The sequence below is a fragment of the Carassius gibelio genome, chromosome B17 (genome assembly GCF_023724105.1).
Source record: "Carassius gibelio isolate Cgi1373 ecotype wild population from Czech Republic chromosome B17, carGib1.2-hapl.c, whole genome shotgun sequence".
Classification (NCBI taxonomy): Eukaryota; Metazoa; Chordata; class Actinopteri; order Cypriniformes; family Cyprinidae; genus Carassius; species Carassius gibelio.
In genome coordinates this window covers 21,501,217-21,527,816 of record NC_068412.1, presented here as the reverse complement: position 1 = coordinate 21,527,816, position 26,600 = coordinate 21,501,217, and the positions used below count along the sequence as shown (strand labels likewise).

At 37.2% G+C, this 26,600-nt stretch overlaps 1 protein-coding gene across 2 annotated transcripts in view; it reads left to right on the top strand.

Moving 5' to 3' along the window:
* The first annotated feature begins 21,084 nt into the window (after positions 1 to 21,084).
* Positions 21,085 to 26,600, top strand: part of bcl11ba (BCL11 transcription factor B a) — a 48,627-nt gene continuing 43,111 nt past the window's right edge. For both annotated transcript variants that reach the window (XM_052580731.1, XM_052580730.1), the window contains exon 1: positions 21,085 to 22,072. In XM_052580731.1, the coding sequence (XP_052436691.1) occupies positions 22,015 to 22,072 (58 nt within the window). In that variant the 5' untranslated portion in view covers positions 21,085 to 22,014. The remainder of the gene's footprint in view (positions 22,073 to 26,600) is intronic.

Sequence of the window (26,600 nt, the reverse complement as noted above, 5' to 3'; positions counted from 1 at the left end):
ACGGTCTCCAGTTGAGGCAAAGGCCACGCAGGTGAGAGAAAGCAATTTTGTTCTTGTATGAGAATACTTCAGCATGCATGACTTCCGGTCTGTGGTTTCTCAACTTGGGTTTAGTTAAAATGACACATGGCTGGAAAGTGTTAACGGTCATATTTATAAAGTGCCCTTGAACAATCACAGAGAAACTGTCTAGTGTTCTCCCACCCTTTAAAGTGATCAGTGTTATGTTTTCTTCTGAAGTGAAGTGTAACTTAATGTAGTAGTAGCTGTGGCTTCCTCTGACCATGCATGCTACCCTTTGTATGTCAAACAAGTGTGTGTATTTTATATATATATGAGAGTTTTAGGGCGGCAGTGTTTATGCTGTCTTAGTAATTTTCATAGATGCAGCTCAATTTAAATGGCTAATGTCTGTTGTCCCCCAGAAAGACATCTACCTACTTTGAAGGAGCTTCATTTTTCAAGTGTCCGCACTCTATATTACAGGCCCCTTCAGAGATAAGGGTGACAGCTTTAAAGTCAACCTAACTCTTTTCACAAAAGCAGTTGGGAAAGGACTTGATTTTATCTAATGGGATTTTTTTTTTTTTTATATATATACATTAAATAATGAGAGGACTGGGTAATTTTAGCAGAAAAGGTGCTAAAACAAGTTTTTACATTATGATAAATTATTTCTTTTAATTTTTTAAGCTTACTAATAAATTCACAGTTAGAATATAATGTATATTAAAGTCACCATTAAATAAATTAATCAACATTTTACGCAATTTTGCGGCATTCTATATAATATATATGGGTCAATATCACTGTAGGGTGCCTTTTGGTGTCCTGAACATAAATAACTCATTTGCCATGACTCAACACACAAATGACTATGAAACGTGTGTTATATTAGGCTATAAGTTTTTTTTATTCATAACAGAAGCATTACTTGGCTCTTTAGATACATTTTCAATATTTTCTTTAGTTTTGTATGAGAGGATGTATGTTGTTTTGCTATGTCCCAGGCGACTGCTCATTAAATTTGAATGAGAGTAAAATAGTCAAAAAAAAAAAAAAAATTCTATTAATATTTTGTTAAATAAGATATTACTCAAATTGAATGTATTGATCAGTTTGTAAAAAAAAAAAACAATATTTTTATTTAATAAAAAAGAAGAGTTTGTCCATGTCCCTTGAATGGTTGTCCACCCTGTCGTATTGCGGAATCTGTCCCTTTAAGAAGAGGCCATCACCATTAGTGACATCATCACAACAGATTTTTTATATCTTCAGTGGCGGGAATTTCAGCTACTGAGGTGAGTAGCAGCTGACTTTTCAACTGACAAATTTTCTTCATATAAGTTTGCTTACTTGTTTTGCCAAAGCTTAACATGTCCACCCTGTCGCCATTAAATATACAGGAAGTGATTAAAATACAATATTTTCAAAATATGTAAGTTTAAATATACCAAATTCTCTTCAACAACCAGACTAACTATTTAGCTAGTCACAGTTTGTTGTAAGATAATATGCTAATTGAAGCTCAAAATGTCCACCCTGTCGGCACCTTAGACTCGATGGGGTGGACATGATATGACAGGGTGGACATAGCATTCATTTGTAGTTAATATTGCAATTTATAGAAATGTTATCTTACATTTTATAGAAACATCTGCTGTAGATAATAGTTGTAATAAAAAAAAAATATAAATGTGATTGAGAATGTAATTATATATTTATTTTCTTAAGTTGAATAAATGTTTCATTGTCATATTTTGTCATGCTTTTTGTGTTCTGCTTTATGTGTCCACTCCGTCGTGGGCTCGTCCACCCTGTCATCTTGGTATTTTGAAATAATATTTAAAATCATAATGTAATCATACCTATATAATCCATTGTGCTAGGTGTGGGGGCAATAACATGCAAAAAAAAACTGCGTCCAAATATTCAAATATTTCTCCAAATAAGAAAAAATACATGTGCGAATTGTATGAGTTTCTTTAAAAAAGCATTGTTTACATAAAATCTTTTATGTATTTATAATTTGAAAGCAAACAAATAACCCTGTTTAGGAAAGGGACATCATACCTTTCAGAAAGTAAAATATGTATCTTAATAGTGCAATGAAAACATATTTAACTGTAATTTATATGTCCACGACAGGGTGGACATATCTATGCTTTATGCTCTAAAAAAATGGCCCATAATAATAAAAAAAAAAAACATTGTGGGAGCTCAGATAATACATTTATTATAGTATTTGAGTGTACTATTATGACATGACATAAAGTGAATGGTAAGTTAAAATCAAAATTTGTGAGAATTTGTGAGGGTTGAAAGGCACCCTATGTGGTGATATTGACCCATATATATATATAGTATGGCTAAATAGTCTGCCTTGGCAGGATTGTTGTTCCTTACCTAAACCACACCAGTTGAACCAATTGCTTTGCTTATTTATAGTTATCTGTGCACGTTACTTAGTTTTTAATTGAAAATTGACCTTTAACATTAGTATTTATTTGAAAAACTGAAAAATGTATCTATAAAAACACTTGAGTCTAAGATGACTGCCAAAGCGTTCTTTCCTTTGAGGAAGTGTGCCCTTAAAGCAGAAGTGGTTCTCGTAATGGAAGTAGCTATTCATAATTGAGGAGGAAGGACTTAAGGTCTGGGGAAAAGCCATCAGGACTGGTCTGGTGTGACCAGCCCACACCACTTACGACCTCTGCTCTTTATGGAACTGACATGTGGATGGAAGAGCGGTTGAGTTCATGAAGAAAAGTGTGATGAACATTTGGTGGTAGGTATGCACTTATTTTCTTAAGCGAGGTAGTTTCGATGCTCCCACATGCTGTAGCCTTGAATATGCTGTTTAAGATTTTAATGGCTGCACTGATACCAATATTAGTGTCTTTTTTCTTCTTAGTTAACATATGCAATATGGTACCCTGTGGTCACACTGAAACTCGGCTAGGAGTTGAGTTATGAGCCAGTGCCTGGTTCACCATCTGTTAGGGCTGCTTTAAATCAAACTTTTAAAAGCACTTGTTTGTGAGATGCTTGGGTAAATATTTGCTAGACCAAAAACAGCTAATTAAAAGTCTTCCCTTCTTGCCATCACACGGACAGCACACGCAGGCGGCTCGCCCAAAACAGGCCCTTTGCTCTACACTGGCCCCAAACGTCCTGCTTGAAAGTAGTAGAAGTTCAGGCTGATTTCATATTCCTTTTCAGCAAGCAATATTTAATTTTTAATCCTATTTAAGCCAACTGGAAATAGTATTTTGCAACAGTGAAACCACGGCATGTATAATTGATGTCTTGTCTTAGCTAATGCAGTGGGAATGTTTAGCAGCCGAAGGAGGGAGAGAGTGATGCATTGAGGAGCCCCTGGGCACCGGTGGAGGCCGCTCCGCTATCCAGACGGAGAAAATGGGCCAGTGCTGCAGATCTTCTTGCAAATGCAAATGGCATGCTGATAAGAAGCCATAAATCCATTGTGTGTGACATTCCTGTGTTCCTGGAGCACTCGTCTGTGACACGCATACTCGAACTGACCTCTCGTCGCCGGAACAGAGCAGGGGCCCCACCAGACACAATGGTTATATATCTGGATAGACGGATGACATGACATGCAATTCTACTTTACTCATTGAAACAGTCCAGAAGGCAAAGAACATTGATTTGTTCTATAATTATTAATTATCTAGTATAATGTGCAAATGTAAAATATTGTTGTGCATTGTGAGTGAAGGAAATACACAAATGTACCGAAATGAGAAATGTGGACCCAACAAATACCATTTCAAAATGATTTAATTGGTATAGTGGTATAGGTACAATAAAATTAATTAAAAAATACTTAATTGGGCTCAACTTTGCAAACGACTGGTCATTAATTCACACATTCATTAACTGTTTTTTTTTTTTTTTTTTAAACCTGTTATGCTTTATTATGTGATTGAATAAGAATTAAACAAGTTAAAACATTACATATTTCGCATGTGGGGGTTGTTCACACAATGAAAAACCAAAAGGAGATATTTAAGCGTTTAACTTGTAACAGCATATAAAAAAAAAACATGGTGCTTGTAACACAGGATGCTAAAAAATGTCAAGACGCATAGAAAGTTTTTAATAGGTCCATCTAGCGCACTGAACTTTTCAACATTTATTTGAGCACTTGACCCCTATATTTCAAACCATCCTCACCAGGCCCCAGAACAAAATCACCTCACTGTTTTTTAACAGTTACAGTATATTGGCTATGTAAATTGTGGAAATGTTTCAAATGTCAAAATATGCATACTTTTACGGTATATACTCTGATATTTATGCTGCCACTCTGACATACGTCAAGGAGCACTATAGGGGTCCACAGTCCTCTGGTTGAGAAATGCTGATCTAGCAGTTTACTAACAAAAGCAATTAAATCAATAGATGGACACAACAACACATCTTGTGTGAACAGCCCCTTTCCATTCGTTCCCATCAAGAATGATAAATATATAATCGTTCATACCAATAGACAATAACATGTAAGAGCTTGATGCAGTTTGTAGCATGACATTTGCCATTTTAAATACTTGAGCGCTTTAACGTTAGGTGGATTTTGATTGGCTGAAAAAATCTGAAAATGATTCCAGTGAATATTGTTCCTCTGTGTAATTCATATATATATATGAATTAGTTATGGTTAAATTGTAAATTTACACTTTACAAATCTCGATAGTTCGTATCCATTTGTCTATACAGATATATCTTGACTACATCTGCAACTTGCGGCCTGTGGAAGGTCTCCACCTATCTTATCTGTCTCTTTCTTCCTGCGGCTAGTGAATCTTCCCCTGCCTTCGGTAATAGGGTACTGTAGGACCGTGCCCCAGAAACACAAAGAGGGGGAGAGGGGAGAGCCTGACCGACCGTACCACAGCTCGGCCATCCCCACAGAGTTGTTAATTCTCCTCGCCCCGTACCGGCACGAATGAGGGAAACATCATTCTCTATTCTCCCAGGTCAGAGTGGGAACAATTAAGTGTAGAGGGCGCGGGGAGTGCGCGGCGAGCCGGCCGACAGTTGATGAATGTGTGGGCAGGCTGCAAGTGACAATATGCAGACAAGCGAGATCATTTGCAAATGGATGCAGGGAGACACAGTGAGGGAGCGAGAGAGACGCAGTGGCACGGGGCAGAACAGGGGGGAGGGTTTAACCCTTTGCGGGTGTCTCTCTCAAGGAGAAAGGAGGCAAAACAGGACCAGTCCAGAAAATATCAATACGCTTGTCCGGCAATTTATTGAGGGTGTGAAATTCGATATGCACTCTTAGACTTGTGATGTATCTCTTAAGGTGCAGAGAGCAAGTAAAATAAATGAGTTGGTCATGGACTGGTCACGTTATTGGGTTATTGTCATTTTTTATTTTATTTATATTATTTTTTTTTGCACCACAACATGGGTCATGTTAATTTTGCACCTTTCATTGTCTATAAAGTAAAAAGGTCTTTTGTGAAAAATCTATATCAAAACACTGAAATAAAAATGTGGTAACTTAAAAAAAGACTTTTGTTTAAAGAATATCTTGTACTATTTTAACTTTACAACCATAATAAAAAAAAGGTTTTTGCACTTTTGAAGTAGGCTATGTGTGGTACTTGCCTCTATAAAAGACTGATTTAGCATCTAGTTAAGCAAACTATGTGGTTTCTAGAGTGTTCAGGGCATTTGCTAAGATGTTCAGTACTCACAAACATGAGTTTTACGTTTGCAGGGACAAGTACTTCTCATTTTTATGGGAAAAAGTGGGACTTTGCAAAAGTTTCCACCATGATTGTTAAGATGTTTTGATTGGTTAGCATGCTGCTATGTGATTGTTAATTTGTTTTGGGACGAATGCTGTGGTTGCTAAAATGTTCAGTACAAATGAGATTTTTTTTTTATTTTTTATTATTATTATTATTATTATTATTTTTTACAAATGAGATTATTTACATGTTTGACAGAAAATGATATCAGATAGTCATGATGCTAGAGTGTTATAAGCTGTAGCTAGAATGAGTGGTTAGCATGCTGCTACGTGGTTGTTAAGATGTTTTGGGTGGTTACTAAGGTAAGCAATATGGTTGTTAGGATGTTATATTGATAAACTAGATTTTCATTTTTTCTGAAGAATGTGAGTAGAACTTTGTTGAAAAAATGTATTGATGTGATTCTATAGTGGTTAGCATTGTTGCTTTGTTGTTGTTAATATGCTTTTGAGTGGTTGCTAAGGTGTTCAGTGCTTGCAAACTTTTTACATTTATACGGTCAAATCCTAGTGACGTTATCTTCAAAAAAAGTAATCAACATGATTCTGCATTAGTTAACATTTATCATTGTTCTGGGTGTTTGCATATCTCTAGATATGATGTGAGTCCCTCATTAAATCTATTTATTTTTTATTTTTATTTTTTAAATTTTTTTGAAGATAATACTTGTTCATTTAAAAGCTTTTTACATGATTCTGCAGTGGTTAGGGTGTTGCTTTGTTGTTAATGTGTTTTGGGTGGCTGCTAAGACATACTAGTTGTTTGCTAGGATATCCAGCACTCACAAACTGGATTTTTACATTCGCACGGAGAAGTACTACTCACATTACCTTCAGTACAAGTCACCAATGTGATGATGTGTTGTTGCTGATAGAGTGTTCAAGGTGTTTGCTGAAGTGTTTAGATAGGCAGGCATAACTTGAGTCTCTCCATAAATGTAAGTTAATTAAATTGTTTATTTCTTTGTTTTATCACCTGCAGGTCAAAATCATAGGTATATCACTTGGAAAGGCAATGGCACACCTCTCCTCGACAAAAGAGCTGTAGCACACAAACAGTAGGGCATATTTTTGTCTGAGTTCTTGGCAAGCAAGGGAAGTTACCACAAACTTATTCTCAAACGTGCATATATTATTTGTACGTGCGGTCAAAGCAGTCAAGCGATGTCCCGTCTTTCTCTTAAGTGCTTATGTTGATGGGCAAAATAATGATTTGAATCAAAGTCCATTACTCCAACAGTGATGGAAAAAGCAGCAGTGCTATCCAGTGTAATCTCACATTAATCATGCTCTCTCCTGATATGTTAATCCGACTGCATCTATATTTAATGCCGGGAAGACGTTCCCCTTGATACATCACTGAAGAGCTGTGGTAAATAGAGTGCTGTAGGGGTGTCAGAATATCCACACGGTTGACTCCTCGTGTGCTCCGAGCTCCGCTAATGAAAAAGAAAAGCCCTGCACGTTACAGGGAAATGAGGCAGTACTGAATGACTACAGACAGCCTTCAGCCCAGTCAAAGATGAAGCTCTACCCTTTATTCATCTATCTTTTCATCCACCACCCCCTCCTTTTGTTTCTTTGTATACCTTCATAGAGAAGACACTCTGTCTATCATGACAGAACCCTTCCCCCATGCAGTGACATTGGGCAATCAAACGAGGCTAGGTTTGTGTATGTATATTCATGCAGTGTGCATGTTGCGATCTCCATGTTAGGGTCTATGCACTGTAAGGCACCCGTCCTAGTGGTTTCCTCACCTCTCTGTGTCTTAATTGACCTCCAGGTGGAAAATGAGCTGTGGACAGCTGACTCCACGCCTTCACTTACCGATCTGACATGTAGATCAATCACGGTGTTGATCGTAATACCCTTAACAAGGTGTGTCTGGGACTCAAAGGACATGTCAGACCACTATAAGGTCCCAGTTGTACTCTTTGTGTCCTTTTACTGCAGTGCAGGTCCATGTTCACCTCATTATCTGATTTGGATAGGGCTAATGTAAGCAGGTATATGCAGTCCACCATTCAAAACAAACACACCAGGTCTTGTATGAAGATATGTAAGCAATGTCAAATATTTATAAGGAAGTAAGTCAGCTTACTGTGTGGTTGCAAAACAGGCAAACAGTAGAAGAATTACAAGCTAAAATAAATTGTCCATGCAAGTGTCCTCCGGTGCTTTATGCTGATCAGAAAGTTGATGATTCAGAATTCATTTCATCTATACATACCTTGTGGGCACCTCTTGCTCCCGACTGCTGGTAACAAAGTTAAGAAATATTACAAATCAGCACTGAATTTATTATTATTATGTGATGTTCCCAGAAAACCAAGTATCCTTTTAAACAAAGTAGTGCATTGTTTAAGCTCTATTTTAGAATTTATTTATTAACAATATTGTTTAAGAGTTTGTGGTTTAAAAAAGAAAAGAAAAAGGAATTCATACTTTTATTTAGCGAGGATGCATTAAATTGATCAAAAGTTAGACAGTAAACACATTGTTACAACATATGTTTAATTTTTATAAACACAGTTGCTAACCATCTTTTCATCAGAGAAGCAACAGTTAACTGTATTCAAGGTTAAAAATAAGAAATTATTCTTTAGCACCAAATTAGCATATTAGAATTACTTTTTTATTATCATGTGACAGTGTTTTGCCATCACATTAATACATTTTAAAATGTTACAATTTGAAAATTGGAAACATTGATGTTAGTATGATAGTAATATTTCACAATATTCATGTTTTTACTGTATTTAGGATCAAATATATGCATCCAAATATTTGAAAGACAGTTTATGGTTTTATACATTATAATATGTATGTAATGGGGAAGTCGTGGCCTAGTGGTAAGAGAGTTTGACTCCTAACTCTTAGGTTGTGGGTTCGAGTCACGAGCTGGCAATACCACAACTGAGGTGTCCTTGAGCAAGGCACTGAACCCCCAACTGCTCCCTGGGTGCCGCAGCATAAATGGCTGCCCACTGCTCCGGGTGTGTGTTCACGGTGTGTGTGTGTGTTCACTGCTGTGTGTGTGCACTTGGTTTAAATGCAGAGCATGAATTCTGAGTATCTTTTCATTTTCATATAATAGCTATTACAACATTCAAGTATGTTAAGTACAGACAAACGATCTTACGAGCTAAACAACAAAGCACAAAGTGTAACTTTAAGCAAGTACTGTACATTTTTGTTTTTACCACGGCCATTGATATATATATTTAATGTTATATTTATTTGGTTCTTTGTTTATAGCATCCTTATTAAATTAATAATTCAGCTGGATAACAGGAAAGAAAACGATCCGAAGCTAACATTAGCAAGGCTGCTAAGAGGTAATTGACTGAATGAGGTAAGTGACTCTGAGAGTGGGGCCAAATACATGAGCTTATCAGAGTTTATTTTTAGCGTTCCACTAAGAACCACTGAAACACCTTTTTTGGAGTGTATCAATCCGTTAAAACGTAGTTCATATTTTTTTCTATTACTTTAATCAGATGCAACAACAGACATAATCGTTAAACATCAGTGATCGGCTCCACAGTTTTAATTACTGTCATTGTTCGGAACTCCTCGTCTGTATATTCAAACAAATGTGTCTTTATTAAAGAAAATGATGTGACGAGAGCACCACATTTGTCCCACTGAATCCTGTCGAAGCGGGAAAAATTCATCAATGTGAAATCAAATTAGACCGGGACAAACTAATATGACATTTCATTTTTATGAATAATTACCGCTTCAAAAAGTCCCCCACGGCCTCCCCTGAAGGAGATCAAACTTTTAATGCTCTTAAAATTGTCTGCCATAATTTATTTATGGCATTTTATATACTTTGTTGCCTCAAGATCCCTTGAAAATACTTCATTGTATCTGGTGCAGCATTCCCATAATAGAATTCTGGCTCGTGTCGCACCGAAAGTGATAGAGAGCGTGTTGTGTTGTTTTCACCGGGTACATTTCTGTAATAAAAGAATTACATTTCTTTGCTGGGGAAAACAAATTTTGTCTTTTGTGAGATCAATATGTGAGTGCATGAAGAAACATAAGGAGAAGAGAAAGAGAAAATGAATGTCTTGCTACTGGTATGTGGCTTTGAGGACCCTGACTTGTCTCTGGAGAAAATATGCACTTTAAAAATCAAGCTCTCTTTCAGGTGGACACTATGACCGCTAGACCAGCATGCAATAACATGCAACCTGGTGTTTCTCACTTCTCACTTCCACTATTTTCTTCAGCTGTTCATTCACACACTTGACCCTTATGAATCAATGACAAAATGGGCATAGCATGTGTCTAATCCAAACACATTCTAGTCATGTAAGGATCTTTTCTGTTAGAGCTAGGGCATATAGTTTTCAGCCTTCAGTCTTATCTGATTGGCTGGCATGCAAACAATTTACAGTTTCAGAGGTCATACAAGGCTATTGCAATCAGTGCTTCAGAGGACGAAATAACACATTTTCATGGCATTTTTTTTTCTGTTTATTGTACTTATACTGCATTCCAGACAGATGAGAGTTGTTGTGAAAGTGCATGACATCTAGTCAAGTATGGTGACCCATACTCAGAAATCATGCATTTAACCCATCCAAAGTGCACACACACAGCAGTGAACACACACCCAGAGCAGTTGGCAGCCATTTATGCTGCGGCGCCCGGGGAGCAGTTGGGGTTTGGTGCCTTGATCGAGGGCACCTCAGTCGTGGTGTTGCATCCACAACTTTAGGGTTAGGAGTCAAACTCTCTAACCACTAGGCCATGACTAGTACTATTTGTATACTGTTATGTTATATTTTTATGTTTTTTTAGTTTCATTTTAATTAGTAATTTTGTTATGTGACTTGTCATTTTTATTTATTTTCTCTAGTTATTATTATATTTAGCTTTAACTTTTAGCAATTTTGGTACTAAATATAAAAAATATTTGTATTTTATTTAAATTAAGAAAACTATTTTAATAGACAAAAACAATAATACGGTAAAGGTCGAGAATTAGTTGCATTTGTATTAGCATTATTGATGATGAAAATGATAATAAGAAACCTTATTAGTTTTTTATATTTAGCTTAATTGTTAAACTTATAGTAATTTTGGTACTTAGTATACTTGAAGTTTTTCATCTAATATTTATATTTTATTTAAATTAATAAAACTATTTTAATAGACAAAAACAATACGGTAAAGGTCGAGAATTAGTTGCATTCGTATTATCATTATTGATGATGATGATGATAGTGATGATAATGATAATAAGAATCCTTATTAATGATAAAACATGCATTTGTCTCAAATTAGAACAGATGTGAATGGGGTTCATCCCCAATTTTTTTTTAAATCCAATTCCACTCCTAAACACCTTTAAAATCAAATTGTCACTGTTCACTTTAAATGTTTGTTTTCAGTCTAATTGGACAATTTGTTGCTAGAATACGTTTTAATGTGGACCAGACTTTATGCTGATGGTCAAAAATCTAGCTAGGCTACAGCTGCAGTATCAGACTCTCCTTCACCTTTCCCTGACCCCCTGTAGTCGAACACTCTGACCCTGCAGAGGAGCGCCAGTCCCTGAGGTGTGACTTCAGCTCCACTGGCCTCTACTCATCGGGTCTGCCTTAACGCTGAACTCTCTCCCCTCTTCCTCTGCATTCCTCTTCCACAGACATTCGTCCTGACAGTGGGACGAGTTGGCCAGCTGGAAAGCCAGTGTGCCACAAGCCATCTCGTCTAACTCTCCTTGGTACGTCCACCTGAGCGGCCAGCTCATGTAAGCCAGGGCCCCTCGCCCCCTTCACCGGTCAGCCGGCTCACCAGGTCCTCCGTTTCTAGGTCAGGGTGGCGGGAAAAGTGGCTGTGATGCAGATATGGTCAGACACTAAAGCATCTCCCGTTTTCTGCAAGCGGACTGTGAAAAGTGCAGCTCACCGGTGCGGTGTGAAAAATCATAGTTGATCAAAGGTGAATGTGGCATCTCTTGTAGCTCAAGGAGAAGAAGTGGGGCAGGACACAAGATCTTTCTTAATGGATTTTCACAGGAAGACCAGAGACTGACCGCACAGCAGAGTGTCACGCATCGAAAAGCTCTCAGTACTTTACATTCTTTTTCATTTTATGCCATGAAGGAATAGTTCACCAAAAATGTGAAATTCTATCCCTAATACGATTCTGTGTTGGGACAATGTTGCTTCATTAAAAATACCACAAGCTATGTTACATTACTGGTTTTTATGAAAAGTTACATCAACTTCTGTCTGACTGACTCATTCTTTACTCCTGAGTGGAAATACACTCAATTCATAGGGACTGCTTTAATGGAAGTGCTTTAATGGCTACATGCTTTTCTTTTTTTTTTGAGCGAACTATTATAATAATGGGTAAAATGATAGCCGACAGGTCGATCCGCAAAAAACGAAGCCTTGGAGACCAGCAGTTTGCGTCGACTCTGAACTTGCATATAGTCGTCGCTGCGAAGTACCACACAGCAGGAACAAACCTCTAGAGAATAATCACAATAGAATTGTGCGTGTCTGCTGTTTACAGAATCAATTTCTGCAAGCGCTTGTTATAATGAGTTGAATTGTTATTAGTAAAGCATAATTACATTAAAATTGATACAGGCTCTCGGCAGCATGAGCCTTCGATGGTAATTCTCTCTATTCTTTGCTGATAGGGCACAACGCCTGTTGACATAGCAGTGCTCATTACTGCTTGATTAAAGACTTGTACTTTAACAGGAATTAGGCTCCTGAACTGTACACAGATACTCTTCATCTATTATTCAGTAGGCAATTAATATTTAATTGTGCTTTCATATTGGTGGAATGGCAACCTTTTAAATGTGACTGTGCTACCTCGACTGTTGTTAATTAAAGTGAGTGGTGCTAAGCACACACACCAGCAGGAGTTATGAACAGAACTGGCATTAGGCGGGCTGGAGCAATCATACAATGGGGTTGTTAGAGCTCTGTACTCTGTACAGGACTGATTGCTCGTTGCCTTTGCAAATAGCTCTATAATACCTAAACGATACAAGACGGGAGTGCATATTTGAGTTAAAAGATGATTATTGCTCTTCGACTTCTTACTTATTGTTTCTCATGCAACAGAGAACAATGGCTCGTCATTTTCATCATTATGAAGCATTCGACCAGAGGAGGGCAGTAGTGGGTAGTTAATGAGTCAAATCCTGTAATTTATGAAGGAGGCCAGCACAACTCCGATCTAAAGACTGAAAAAGCTGAAACAAATAGTGCATGCATTTATGAACATGAAGAAATCGATGCACTTACCAACTGGTTTGTAAATCCTTGTAAATCTATCTATCTATCTATGAAAATCAGTTAAATCACTCTCACAATTTTAACAGATCTTCATCTGTGTCAGCTAGGTAGATGATGTTAGCTTGATGACATTTTTACATAAAAAATAAAATAAAAATCTTTTGCAGATTGTTGGAACATATAATTGGAAGCATAAGTGACATTACCATCAATGGAAATCTGGAATTCTCTCGTTCCAGAAAGCTTACCCCTAGACCAGCAAATCATTATATTGTTACTCCCCACTACTTTTTAAAACAAAGTGACATCCATTTAACCAATTACACAAATAATCACAAAGAAAATCTATTTGGGATAAAAAGTGTGTGAACTGGAGTGTGAAAAGACATCACACAGTTGTTGCTGTGAGTGCTGTGCACTGTATTGTGTATTCCACCTTCTGGACTAGTGTAGCATGTAGTGTGCTGATGAGCCATTGATTTTAATTCCAGATAGAGGCAGATTGAACTGATAATCACAATTCTGTCCCAACTAATTTATCAGTCACCTCTGCATAATTAAGGGCAAGCACTGTATTGATAAGGGATTAAAGCGTACTCAGATACAAGGCAGTACATTTCCTCTAACGAACGCATCAGATGAGACACACTCTCTGTGGTCGCTATCAAACCTTATTAGGCTAAAAAGGTCAATTTTGCCATTCCTGAAACATCTTTTCTCATTTTTCTGTTTAGAGGTAAAACTTGATTTTTTTTTAGCTGTATGGCTGGAACATTTTATTGACCAGTCAGCATCCAGTACCATAAATAATCATTCGTCTTTTATTCAAGATCTACTTGCATGGCTTTTCTCTTTTTCTCATTCTTCCCAGTGTATTGTGGCGTAGTCTGGCTATTGGCTGAAGGGGCTGACATTGAGATGGTAGATATCGCTCAATGACGGAGAGGCCGTTTGCTGCTGATCCTGGGGTGATGAATCACACGACCGGAAAGAGATGAGCTCGAAGCGCCGAGGAGAGAAATGTGAAACAAGAAGATAGTCGGCGAGAGGCCAAAATTAAGGCCCTGTCGAGACAGCAATGCAGGGCTGGCAGAGGGGGACATGGCCGGCCTGAGAGGACCCCGTGTCAAGCCTGCAGGAGGGAGCGAAGTGTGATAAGGGAAGGTAGGACTTAATCTTCTAAAGTGCTGATGGTGCTGGATGGAGAAGACTACGGCTGGAACCTTGCGCTTTCAAAAAAGAACGCCATTATTCACCATCAGAGTGCAGGGCCTGCAAAGATTGTGCGTCTGTGTGTGCGTCTAAGAGATAGTGTGTGTGCAAAGACCTATTTGTGTAAAGTATGTATAGTGTCCCTCGAAATGCTGATTCCCGATAACAAGTCATGGCGACAAACAAATACAGCAGGTTCAGCCTGTGGGGTCACTGTGTGTGTATGTGTGTGTGTGAGAGACGTGGATTAACTCTGTCCATCGCTTACAGTCATGCTGTGAAAGAATCTGCATCGCTGCTATAAACATTATGAACAGACCAAAACTGATTCAATTTCAAAAACACAATTTGCATTATAAAAGTTACATTTTGATTGGATGAGCCATATTAAAAGCGGTCTGATATATGCACATCTGTGATGCAGATTAACTAAATTATATATTAATATATCTAATTGGCTTCAAACCAAAAAAAAAAAAAAAAAACTTTTAAAACTTGACCTTGCTAAGGGTGTGATTTGGGGGTCTGTAAATAATTTGAGGGAAAGGAAAAAGCTTGTACATAAATATATTTTTAGGGCTGTCAAAGTTAATGTAGCTATTTATTAAATATGTTTAACACAACTTTTTTGCATATTTGATGCCATTTGGCATTCTCTGATTTTTTTCAGGTGAGAAAATTTATTTTCAATTCATTTTGAATTTCATTATATTCATTGTATTTATTTATTTTTAAACTATTTATAAATTAATATTCTATATTAATTTCCAAATCAATAAATACAATCTGAAAATGAATTATAAATTACAATTCTTTTTTTATAATTTATTTGGAAATTATTTATCAAGGTATTTATTTATTTATTCATATATATTTACATCTTTTATTACTCGAACAGTAGTTACACTTTTAACTTGCAAAGTAAATATTCTCAAAATACTATTTTAATAATTTAAGCACAGTGACAATATAAAACACTATTATTTTATTTTAGATTTTGGTAAACTTGTTTAAAAATGCTTGGCTTTTCAATTCAGTTTTGTGCTACTGACTTTACACTTCACTGAATTATTTATTGAATGTTGGCATCTTTATTCATATTGCTGTTGCTTTCATTTTATAAAAGAAATTTACTAGTTACGGACACGGTTAAGCTTTATGTTGCGCTTAACTCTGAAAAAATCACTGCAATGCATTACCTGTGGTGCCTTACTCCTTTATTAATTCACCTGGCAGGTATGTGGCAAAGCAGTTTCTTAGTCATTCCTGCACGCATGATAGCAAGGCAACTGGATTGCCATCGGTCTCTTGTACCCTGACACTTCAAAAATGGCAGCGTGAGCGTTGCTTATGATTGCATCATTGCAACATGCCCACAAGAAAACAATGAGAACTAATTTGTGCCATCATTTTTGTATTTTGCAGCAGTAGTGCTTGCTCTTCTTGTTGAAAGCGTGTCAGGCCTTTTGATATGGTACAGCCCCGAACCATCCCGCCAGCTCTCGGTGGGAGGACATGTGCGTACGCAATCCCACACACACATTTGTCATCGCTGGATGTAAATGAGCCCCGTATTTACAGCTAGAGCAGCGTTATCGGTGTGAACCGGGAATGACTTCTATGTAAGGACGGCAGGAGATGGTGACTGTACTATTCATCACTGCAGAGACACACACCTCACGGTCACCTGACCAGCACTGACTAGAGACACTGTAGAGACGATATGGGCCATTAAAACATACTAGACTTGATGATTGACAGCTTTATGCCACAAATACCTCAGTGATGAAATGTGGGGGAACGGGCAGGAAAAGGGACGCTGAGCAAAACTCTGTAGTCAGCCATGAAGCTGATGGATAAAGACGAGATCTTCTTTACATTTCGTCCGTTTAATCCCTGTGGTCCCCTCAAATACCAGCTCTTCCTTCCTGTTGTGCTTTTAAGTCGACAGGCCAGCACTATACCACCTCTGCTAAAAGTTTTTTTTGCAAAGCGTGTTGGCAACTAGACGATCGTCCCATTTGTGGAGCTCTTTGAGTTGCATTAAGAGGCTGGGTATGTCCCTGTTCATCTACTTAGACTCCTCGATGGGCCGCCACTCCTGCGCTCCTCTGCAGATTTAAAGAAGCGGCAGCGGCCAACCGGCAGCCGTAAACGATGTCAGCCCAGAGTGAAAGAGAGCCGTTTCTCTAAACAAAAGCAGGCGATTAGATAACCACCTAGGGGATGGATAACCAGGGGGCTGGGACTGAAAAGGTAGCTAATTGTTGTGAATGTGCGCCTTTGGCAACGTTCAACTTTCCGATCTGATGCCAGGATTTGCAGGCCCCGCGTTCTCTCTCGGGAGCGGTGGAATCAAGCCTTTGTCCGGCTGCCAAGCAAACCGATTTAGTCACACTCTGTTGCCATTTTTCTTTTCAAACAGTCGTGTTTTACCCCCTGGACTTGCTCACTGGGTCCTGGAAGAGTGCAGGGGATGCGTTGTCCCAACAGGGGTTGGTGATAGGAGACGTCCTGGAAGCCCCTGGGCAGAAACAAACCTGTTTGGATTCATTTGCAGGCCTGAGGTTAAAGCCGCCCACATGATGGCTACCAGGCTTTGAGCTGAGTGATGACAGAAGGCTGAGATGTGATTTATCAGACAGTCTTATCGCTCACATCTTTTATTGCTTGACAAAGCCATGTCTTTCCATTTTATCTCTTTTTCCCCAATGAACAGCAATTAAGGCTGACATTCCTTCAGATTCACTAGATTAATGTTTCTCTCTTAGTGGTGACATAGTAGGGGTGAGAGAGAGAGAGTTGGGGACAGATGAAATAAGATGAATCTTTGTAGACTAGTCCTAATGAGCTCTGTGATGAGGCTATGCTGGTTGTGTGTACATATTGATTGTGATTTTTATGGAATATTTAAGATTTGTTCACAAACTGATTTGAGGTGTGGGAAGATTTAGTCCCTCTCGGTTTCTTCTGTTTCTAAAAAAAAAAAAAAAAAAAAAACAATCCACAAATTAACTTTTATTTTTTGTAGGCTGATAGAGCACATCAGTCTATTTCCACAATGTAAAATCATGTTTAATTTAGCGCATTCCAACATGCACATTTGTAAATCGGTCAGTTTTCATCAACATGTTTTTGCTTTAATAACTTTTTAAGTTGTTACATTACTATCTGCAAGTGAACTCACTTCTAAGATACTTGCGATTGGCTTATGTAATGTTTTCCAAATAATGTTTAACAGACACAAGAAGGTGGCTAAATGCTTATTAAACATCTTAAAATAAAATATCCAACTGTGAATATAGGGTTCAAACTAGATTGCTTCATTCAACTTAAAATGTCGAAGTTCTTTCATTCTAAATGCTGAAGAGACCACATATTAATTTCTATTCTTCAATCTTATCATTTAATTTAATGTAGATGAAGGACAAACAAGAGCTCATTTTGTGTTTTAAAAACATATAAAGATAACAAACTCAATTCATGTTAGTGATTCCAAATTAGGTTGGTTGTTTTATTTTGGCATAAATTATGCTTTAAAAAAAATTGTGAAATTGAGGGAAATGTGTGTTGGGATCCATGCTTCTGTATCTTTGTGGCAGTAACTGGCCAATAGAGGGTACTGTTGCATTGCAAGTTCAGCACATAGGAGCGATAGATTGTAAATAAATATATCTTATCAAGTGTGGTGGACACACTTGCAGTAGTCCTTATAACTGGACATCACATATGAAGATATTACCTGCAGGAGCATTACAGTATTACAATATGGAGTATTGCATCTGTATTCTGGAGTAAACTATATTTAGAGTTTGTGCTTATAATATTTGATTTGTGATTCACCTAAGCAAGGCACTTGTGTTGAGAAAAACAAAGACGTCTGTCTTTTATCGACCCCCCCCCCACTCCTCACCACCCTCGCTCTCTCTCTGTATTTTTTTAAGAACCACGTTTAATTGAGATGCTTAAAATTTAATTCAGATGCATAAAATAAGTTTTATATCATTTTGGCATTTCTCCTCTTCTATGGGCTCATTTAAGAAAGTTGCCTTTTATGGTTCTTGCCATAAATGAAGATCACTGTGTGTGCAAATTACCCATTAGCACCTGAGGAAAAATACAAGTCCAATGTACAGGTAACTGTATAAACGTAAAAACAAAAGTTTGTAAAATTGCAATCAACAGCAGTAATACTATATGCAGTGATTCCAGGTGTTTTATATCATTTTTATATAATAACTTGAAACACTATGAAGGTGTACAATATGTTTACTGAGGTTAACAAGAACAAAGGACTATTTATACACACCACACTAATGCATGGAGGAGAAAGTTTGAGCCAAAACTATTGTTATAGAGACAAATTTATTGACACAAGGGAAAAATATTCAATGCAAAACAGAGGAAGTACAGGATGTGTCCAATGAATTCATGCAATAAAATATTTTTTTCAGCTGTGGGCAACCACTGCTTTTCAGAGAACATTTCACGATTTTTATAGGGAGAATAATCCAGCAGTAACAGAGCTCATATCAGCAGCAACCTCCTCCAGTCTTGATTTCCAGGAAGATGATTGTAAATCATAAAATGTCATTTTTTTGGCAACACCTGGAATTTCTAATATAAATCACTCATCTATTCTTGCCACATTTTAAGGAAACTGAATCAATCTATCTATCTATCTATCTATCTATCTGTCTGTCTGTCTGTCTGTCTGTCTGTCTGTCTGTCTGTCTGTCTGTCTACTAAAAAAGTTGGGGTGCAGTTTAACAGAGTTCAGGGGCAGAGGATATATCAGAGACAGTGGCAGGATATATGGCATTGTTGGCGAGGCTGGGCCACCCAGCGTCACATCCCATGATGGATCATGAGCAGATGGATCGACAGAGACACACTCTCATCTGGGCGCTCCGCCTGATATCTGCCTCTGAACTGGCACAAGCCGGACGCTCTGTGTGCCTTTGGTAGCGCCGTGACTCTATTATGCACCAAGTTAATCAACAGTTGAAGGTAGATACAGTCTCCATGAATTAAAACGATAACAACTTGTTCTGTCCCCCTCAATCTCATGCCATTAGCTTACTTTTCCACAGCATGTCTATTTAATTGGTTTCAATTTACACGAAACATGTTCACATATTACATGTTACTATAATTAAGTGCTATGGCAATAACAAAAAGAATGCCTAATTACATGCAATTCTAGAAAATAATTACATATTTAGTGCATGTAGTTCATTAGCTTTTCTCAGTGTTAACATATGTATGAACACTAAAGTGTGACCTCTATTTTTTTTTTTAAATTGAAATGCCATTCTGAACAAACTAGCTGGTTATTTACAGTTATACCTCTGCGAACCTCAGTTTAACCCCAAAATTATGATTATGGGTTACTTCCTGCCCTCTTTGCATTTGCAATTGGATTACCAAGAAAGCATGAATCATAGGAATTTATTTAGAATTAATAGTCATGTCACAGTGGAACATTTGTCACCATATTTAATCAGTCTGACTTCAGTAAAACATTATTATTTTTTTATGATTAGAAAACAAAAAAAGGTTTGCAGTCTGATAAAATAAATTAAATACATTTGTTAATAGTTTAGTTTTTAGAACACAATGTTTTAACAAACCTAGAAATGCATACATTGATTTCAAGAAACTGTCCAAAAAAAAAAAAAAAACCTATACAGGCACCCCTAAAAACCACACACACACAGACACACACAATAAATAAATAAATAAATAACCTGTGTATTTACTTATATCCCACGTATACAGTTGTGTGTGTGAGTGTGTTACAGTTTCCAAAACTCAGTAAGAAATTATTCCAAAAATCTGAGCCACATGACTAGATTTCATTTTACTGCTGTACGCGGAGTGTAAAACAGATGCAAAGGAACATCACTTGCATTTCACCCAGTAAACTCAAATCATGCAAGTATTTGCACAACACACCTCCCTTATTTTCATTTCCTCCAGTATTCAGTCTTGCATTTCCACTCATGCAACAGTTTGTGTAGCATTCATTCCTTTGTTCAAACAGATTTGATCAAATTATTAAACGTCTGCTATATGTGGATTGAAATGCTAAAAATATACATTAGATTGCCTATCAATAAGGATTAAGAAATGTACTTCACAATAACACTTCACAATATTTTTTTCTTCCTTCCGATGTTCTTTTCCTCTCCAAATGTGGGTTTAATTTAATAATGTCATTTCTGTAGGACATAAAACACATAAAGAAGAAATGTGTCTATCAACGCCTGTCTTGTCTCGTGTAATTTATTGCTTATGAGGTAAACAGCACACTTATGTCTCACTGAAGTGTATTCTTTGTGCATCCGTCCGTGCTTTAATCTTTTCCATCAAATGATTTGAAATGTTCTGATTTGAATATTGAATGTCAATGCGAGACTATCACTATCACTGTTTTTATTCTTTTATTTTGTTTGCATACATAAAATATTTAATTTTAATGCGCATTCACATATGCACGGAAAAAGGTTTTTTTATATTTTATTTTATTTTTTATAAGAGCTATATTCGCATCCTCTCCCCCTTTAAATTCATTGCAAACGTTGTAGTGCATGCAATATTGCATTGTTTTATTTGCGTTAAAGCGGATACAGACAAGCAGTGCGCCGGTCTATCAGGTGCTGTGTGTTTGTGCGCGTGTATGTGTGAGTGAGTGAGTGTGTGTGTGTGCGTGTGTGTGAGACAGCGGCTCGCGATGTCCACGCTTTCCACCAGTTCTGGTGATCCGATAGTTGTGAAAAGCCACCACTAGTCGCCCCCAGTGCTCTTGCAGTCTCCAATTTTCTTTCCCACTGTAGACTTAACGTCACGTCCGCACTTGAACTTGAATTTTATCCCATTGTACGGAGGCAGCCCTCGCCACAGAGACACTGAGAGCTCCCGGAGAAGCAGGACTCCGCCATCTTCACAGAGGCAGAAAAGGGAGAAAGAAAAAAAAAAGCTTCATTCATTTGGAAAGGAGGTGGCAAGTCCATGTCCCTGGTCTCCAGTGCGCAAAGCCGAATAGTGGAGCAAGTGCAAAGAGTTGGAGAGAGTGCAAAGTAACCGGGCATCGCATTCACTTAGAGCCCAGGAGAGAAGAAGAACTGTCCAGTGCTTGGCACACTCAAGTGCCAACTCACGGAGAATCTGGATTCGTTTCATCCGATCTAATAAGTAATGACCATTTTTCTTTTTTAGAGTTATTTTGACTCAGTGAGAGAGAGAGAGAGAGAGAGAGAGAGATAGAAAAAACGAATTGCTTTTGACAAATCCACAAGGCGCAGACCGGACGAAGAGAGAGCCACGAGAGGGTCCAACCTACCCAAACGCACCGGGCATCTCGTTCTGAGACATTTCCCGTGGTTTCTTCACAACTGTCACTCGTGAAGGATATTTTCGCCCTCAGACAGATCGCGCTCTGCACACAGCTGAAGTGCATGTGTGTGTCGCTGAGATACTGAGCGTCTGCGCGTCTCTGGTCATCTGGAGAGCCGGAGCGCAAAGATACTTTCGCTTCTCTCACATTCACGGGACCCCTATCTGTATTCACGGCCCGGAGCTGTGGCAGTTCTTTGGAAGTCCCAGGAAAAGTTAGTTACCGAGGTGGGTAAAATCCCACGCCACGGACACGGAGGACAGAAGGCGCGAGCCGAGTATTCCTTGTGCGGGTCTCTGGGCGATGCCAGTGTAAATGCCAGGGCAATGTCCCGTCGCAAGCAGGGAAACCCTCAGCATTTGTCGCAAAGAGAAATTATAACACGTAAGTCCATCTTTAATTTGACTTATTTGTGTTTAAGAGGTTGTTCGGTCATTTTCAGCCTTTTTTTTTTAATTTGTATTTTTTGTTGTTGTTGTTGTAATAGTAATAGCGATCTGTGTGTGTTTGAGTTTATGTGGTGTTAGTAATTAACTGGTTTCATTAAAATGCGGAGGATCTTTATTTTTTTTAATGTAGTAAAATAGAACAGTTAAATTAATTAAATTAAGATATTTATAGCTTTAGCTGTAAGCAAACCGGTTTATGAGCTTGGTGCTACTTAAAAGAATTAAAAAGTGATTTGGTTGAAACTCAATTAAAAGAATTAAAATACAGCAATTTTTTAGACTTACTTAAAATACAAATCTTTGATTTAGTCAGTATTGCTTAAGTTTTGTTGTTTCATTTTAATATAAAATGGTTTGATTAATATAAGAATTTTTAGCAGGCCAGGAGATCAGATTAAAAACTTTAAATTGCGGTGATTAATCAAGCACTTGCAAAGTTTCTGTAAATTTAAGTTTAGTTACGTTAAATTAAAGTGTAGGGTATAAGTGAGGTGTATGTTATGTTAATATTTAAGCATAATTTAATATATTATGCTAATTTAGAGTGATAATTATTTTCTCTACTTTAATCCATGTAAGATTTGGGCCTATATTAAGCTATATACGACTATTTAAATAACTTATTGCAATATAAATATATTGTATTCTCTTATTTATTAGATTTTTTTTTTTTTTTTGTTAATTTCAAAAAGTGTCATGCTTAAGTTGTAGGCCTTTCTTCTTAAATTCTGATGCAATGAAACTTTATGTATCATGTTTCGTTTTAAACCAAAATCTTTTGCACTTTTTACAAGATATTTGTAGTAGTTCTCAAGGTGAGCAGCTACCTGTAACCACCAAGCACAGGAACAGTTTAAGGTTTTACTTTTGCAGCACATGCTGCACGGATGCAGTGATGTGGTTGTTATTTTTTTAAAAGACTACGTAAAATTTATTGTAATTATGCAACATTTGTGCTATTAAGTCTTAGATGTGTAACTGAATGCAATGAAATCTCAGAGCAAGGAAAATTATTCAAATGAAATTCATTTGATATCCTTGTGTCAAATTAGGTGATACAAATGTCAAGCATGCTTAGTTTTACTCAAGTAGTTTTACTTCACTGTAATACTAAATAAACTGTCTTCTTACACAAAACTCATTGTTTTATACAATGCTTTTTTTCTTTTTTGGAGAAAACTGAAGTTAGCTAAATCCGTACGAGTGTACAAAGAGACAAAGCAGGCATAGGTCTAATAATGTTTCTCACACTTAGCTTTGCCCCCGAGTCAAGATTGTGACTGTGAAGTAAAGGTAACATGAGGCAGACACTGAAATCGAGAGTGTTTCTTGACAAAGTTATATTCAAAGCCAGCAGTTATATTCTAATGCTTGATATAATTTACCTTTTAGGTTTTTCTTCGAGATACTTTTACATCATTTGTGAGAAAACAACTCCAGCGATTTATTTTAAAACACTGTCTATTTTTCCTAGAATGCATCTGTTGCAGTTAAAATAAAAATCATATCACTTAAAAGACAATGAAATCTGTCCAGATTTAGTTTCATATTCATGCAAGTGTAGTGTACAGAACCTAGATAATTCATAGCAGAGCCTAGTCAAGTAATACCAGCCAAATCTGTTTTGTGTTGCAGGGATAGGTCCATATATGCGTTTCATATTTACACTTACACACACCATTCTTTTGCTAATGGCATAATCTGTTACTGTACATACACATATGTACACAGTGGCACTGTAAACATTTAACATGCCTGTCCATTGTGTGTTTGAATTTACCGTTAAGGATTACAAATATGACTTACGACTTACAAATATGACTATGTCTTATGAACGAATGAGAATGGAGATGTTATTTAAAGCTTAAAGCACATTATCTGGCTTGCATTGCATGTTAGCTTTGCTATAGGGCATACACAGCTCTTTTTGTATGTCATCCGCATATGAGATCATGACCGTAATTTATATATATTTCAATATTTAATTGTGCACTAGCATGCAAACCATTTGTGTTTACTGCATAAATGCCATCCATTCAAAATGCATGTAAAACAATCATTCTAGTTTAGTAGAAAATGGCCCTTTTTGAATTTCTGTCGCTGTAGTTATCACATGTCCCATCAGTCATTGCATGTACAATGGCCGTGGTTATTAATTTGGGCTTTAAATTTCAGAATGCTCCAGTTACACCAAGGAACTTTGCCTGCTTTCTCTCTCTCTCTCTCTCTCTCTCTCTGTCTCTCTCACACACATTCACAAACGGACACAAATGCAGACGTGCACAGAGTGAAGCAGACGCCAGTTTAGACATCAAGCTTTTGTATTTTTTTTTACATGCACACAGTGTGTGTGTGTGTGTGTGTGTGAGAGAGAGAGAGAGAGAGAGAAAGAGAGAAAGGAAGGTGGTTGACTTTCTCCTTCTTAGAAACTAGAGATTGAAAGGTGTTCATTGCATCACCGGTGAATGAATATGTAAGCTTTAGAGAGGGTCCTCAAACGTATCATGCCTTAGTGGGTTTTATGCAGAGGGCATGTAGGCCAGGTGCTAGCAGATAGTCATCTGAGCTCAGGGACGCGTTCTTTCCTCGTAGTTCAGAATTCTCATCACATGCTGATTGTGGCTATGATTTTGATGTAACGAGTGTTTTTGTTTGTAGTAGGCAGCGCATGAACTCTTCACTCATACTGGTATGTGTGTGTAAATGTGCAACCTTAAATTCCCTTGTTCGCTTTTATTCCGTTTGATATGTGGCTGATTATGTGAAACAGATTCTTGTAGAGCAAGAATATGTGGATGACAGTTGATATATCTGTTTTTTCTCTGTAATAGTTAAATTGTCAAATTTTGCTTTAAATGTCAAGGTCAAAAGCAGTGTGGTCCCAACCTCAAAGTTTCATTTTTGAGGACATATTTGGAGCTGTAAACAAGGGTGTGTGTGTGTGTGTGTGTGCATGTCTGCTCGTCAGCATGTCTTCTGTGGTATTTAGCTTTTGTTAACCACGGTGTCTTAGCTGGATTAGCCTCAAGTTAGAGAGGCAATTTTTTGTCTGCTCAAGTGTTCAAAAGTGTGTGTGTGTGTGTGTGTGTGTGTAGTTTATGTCCACATGTTAATTTATGTGTTCTCGGCGTGAGCGATCTGCAGACTTTGCAGTGCTGTACATCAGTAGTTTTAATGGTTTGGCAGCCTGTGGTTGTGTGCTACATTACGCCACTCAAACGCATATTCTATAAACCCAGTGGTTTATTAGTTCTGCGTGAAAAGCAACCAGTTGCAGCATTTAACGCATTTTTGCATTTCCTTTACATATGCTGGGATTTTCATTACATGCTATTAACGGAAGGGTATTTTACAATTTTATAGCTTTTTTTTAAATATTTTTTTTTAGTAAGAATTATTTCTGAATATCATTTGCCTTCCAAATCCTTAACGTTAATAAGTTATAATAATTTACCCACACATTTCTAAATGTTTGCATTCATGTGAGCGTGTCGTCACTTAATTGTCCGAATTTAAATGATATTTTTAACACCTGTTCAACTTTTCATGTCACTGCACAGAGTGTGTTTTATAATGTAGTGCTTTAAAATAAAACTAATAGTGAGTTAACAGATGTCGTCTTTAAATAAAGGAAATCAGATGACAGGCGAGAAGGATAATTTTCCTCCTGTGAGCTGCAGAATTCTGAAGTTGTAACATAAATTTTCTGATGCATGTTTCACATTAGACCTGCCAGCACAGGAAACTGTCTTTATCGGAACTTTGCATTGAATGCATTTAGGAGATATGCCATGACTTCATGTCATCACATCTGACAGATTTGAGTTTATGATAATAACTTTGAATTGCATTATTACTTGTTTAGATATAAACAATAACATATTTGATTATAGTAAAAAAAAGAAAAAAAAGAAAGTCAAGATAGGAATATGAATTTGCAAACAGACACAGGCGTTAACGCATGAGAGGTGTGCAGCAGCAGAAATCCAGAATCATTGTCTTTTCTTTTTGTTTCTTTGTTTATTAATTTAACAAATTTAAAATGTTTGCTTATTCATTGTCATTTGCATGTATGAAATAGGCAGGGTTTTATTTAGAATTAAACAAGACCCGTTTAAAGTAAATTTTTTTTAATAAAAATTCAACCCCTCTTTTAAATGCTTTTTTCTTTTCTTTTCTTTTTTTACAGTTCAGGGAATCAAAAATCCTTGTTTTTATTTCATTTTCTCAGGGTGCTGAATTGGGCCACTTTACATTAGCAGTGCAGAGTGTGCTTGCCATGACCTGCTAGGGGGAGCTCTAAGTCTGCCAGAGGGGGTGGAAGGCAGTTCTGAAAAGTGTAAAAACATATTTCCTAAATGTACTTAAATGGGTAAGTCAAGTGAAATAGGGGGCTGCGGCTTCCGACGACTTGCCATAGATGTTTCAAATGATACTGCCATTAACACACACGCTCAGATGCA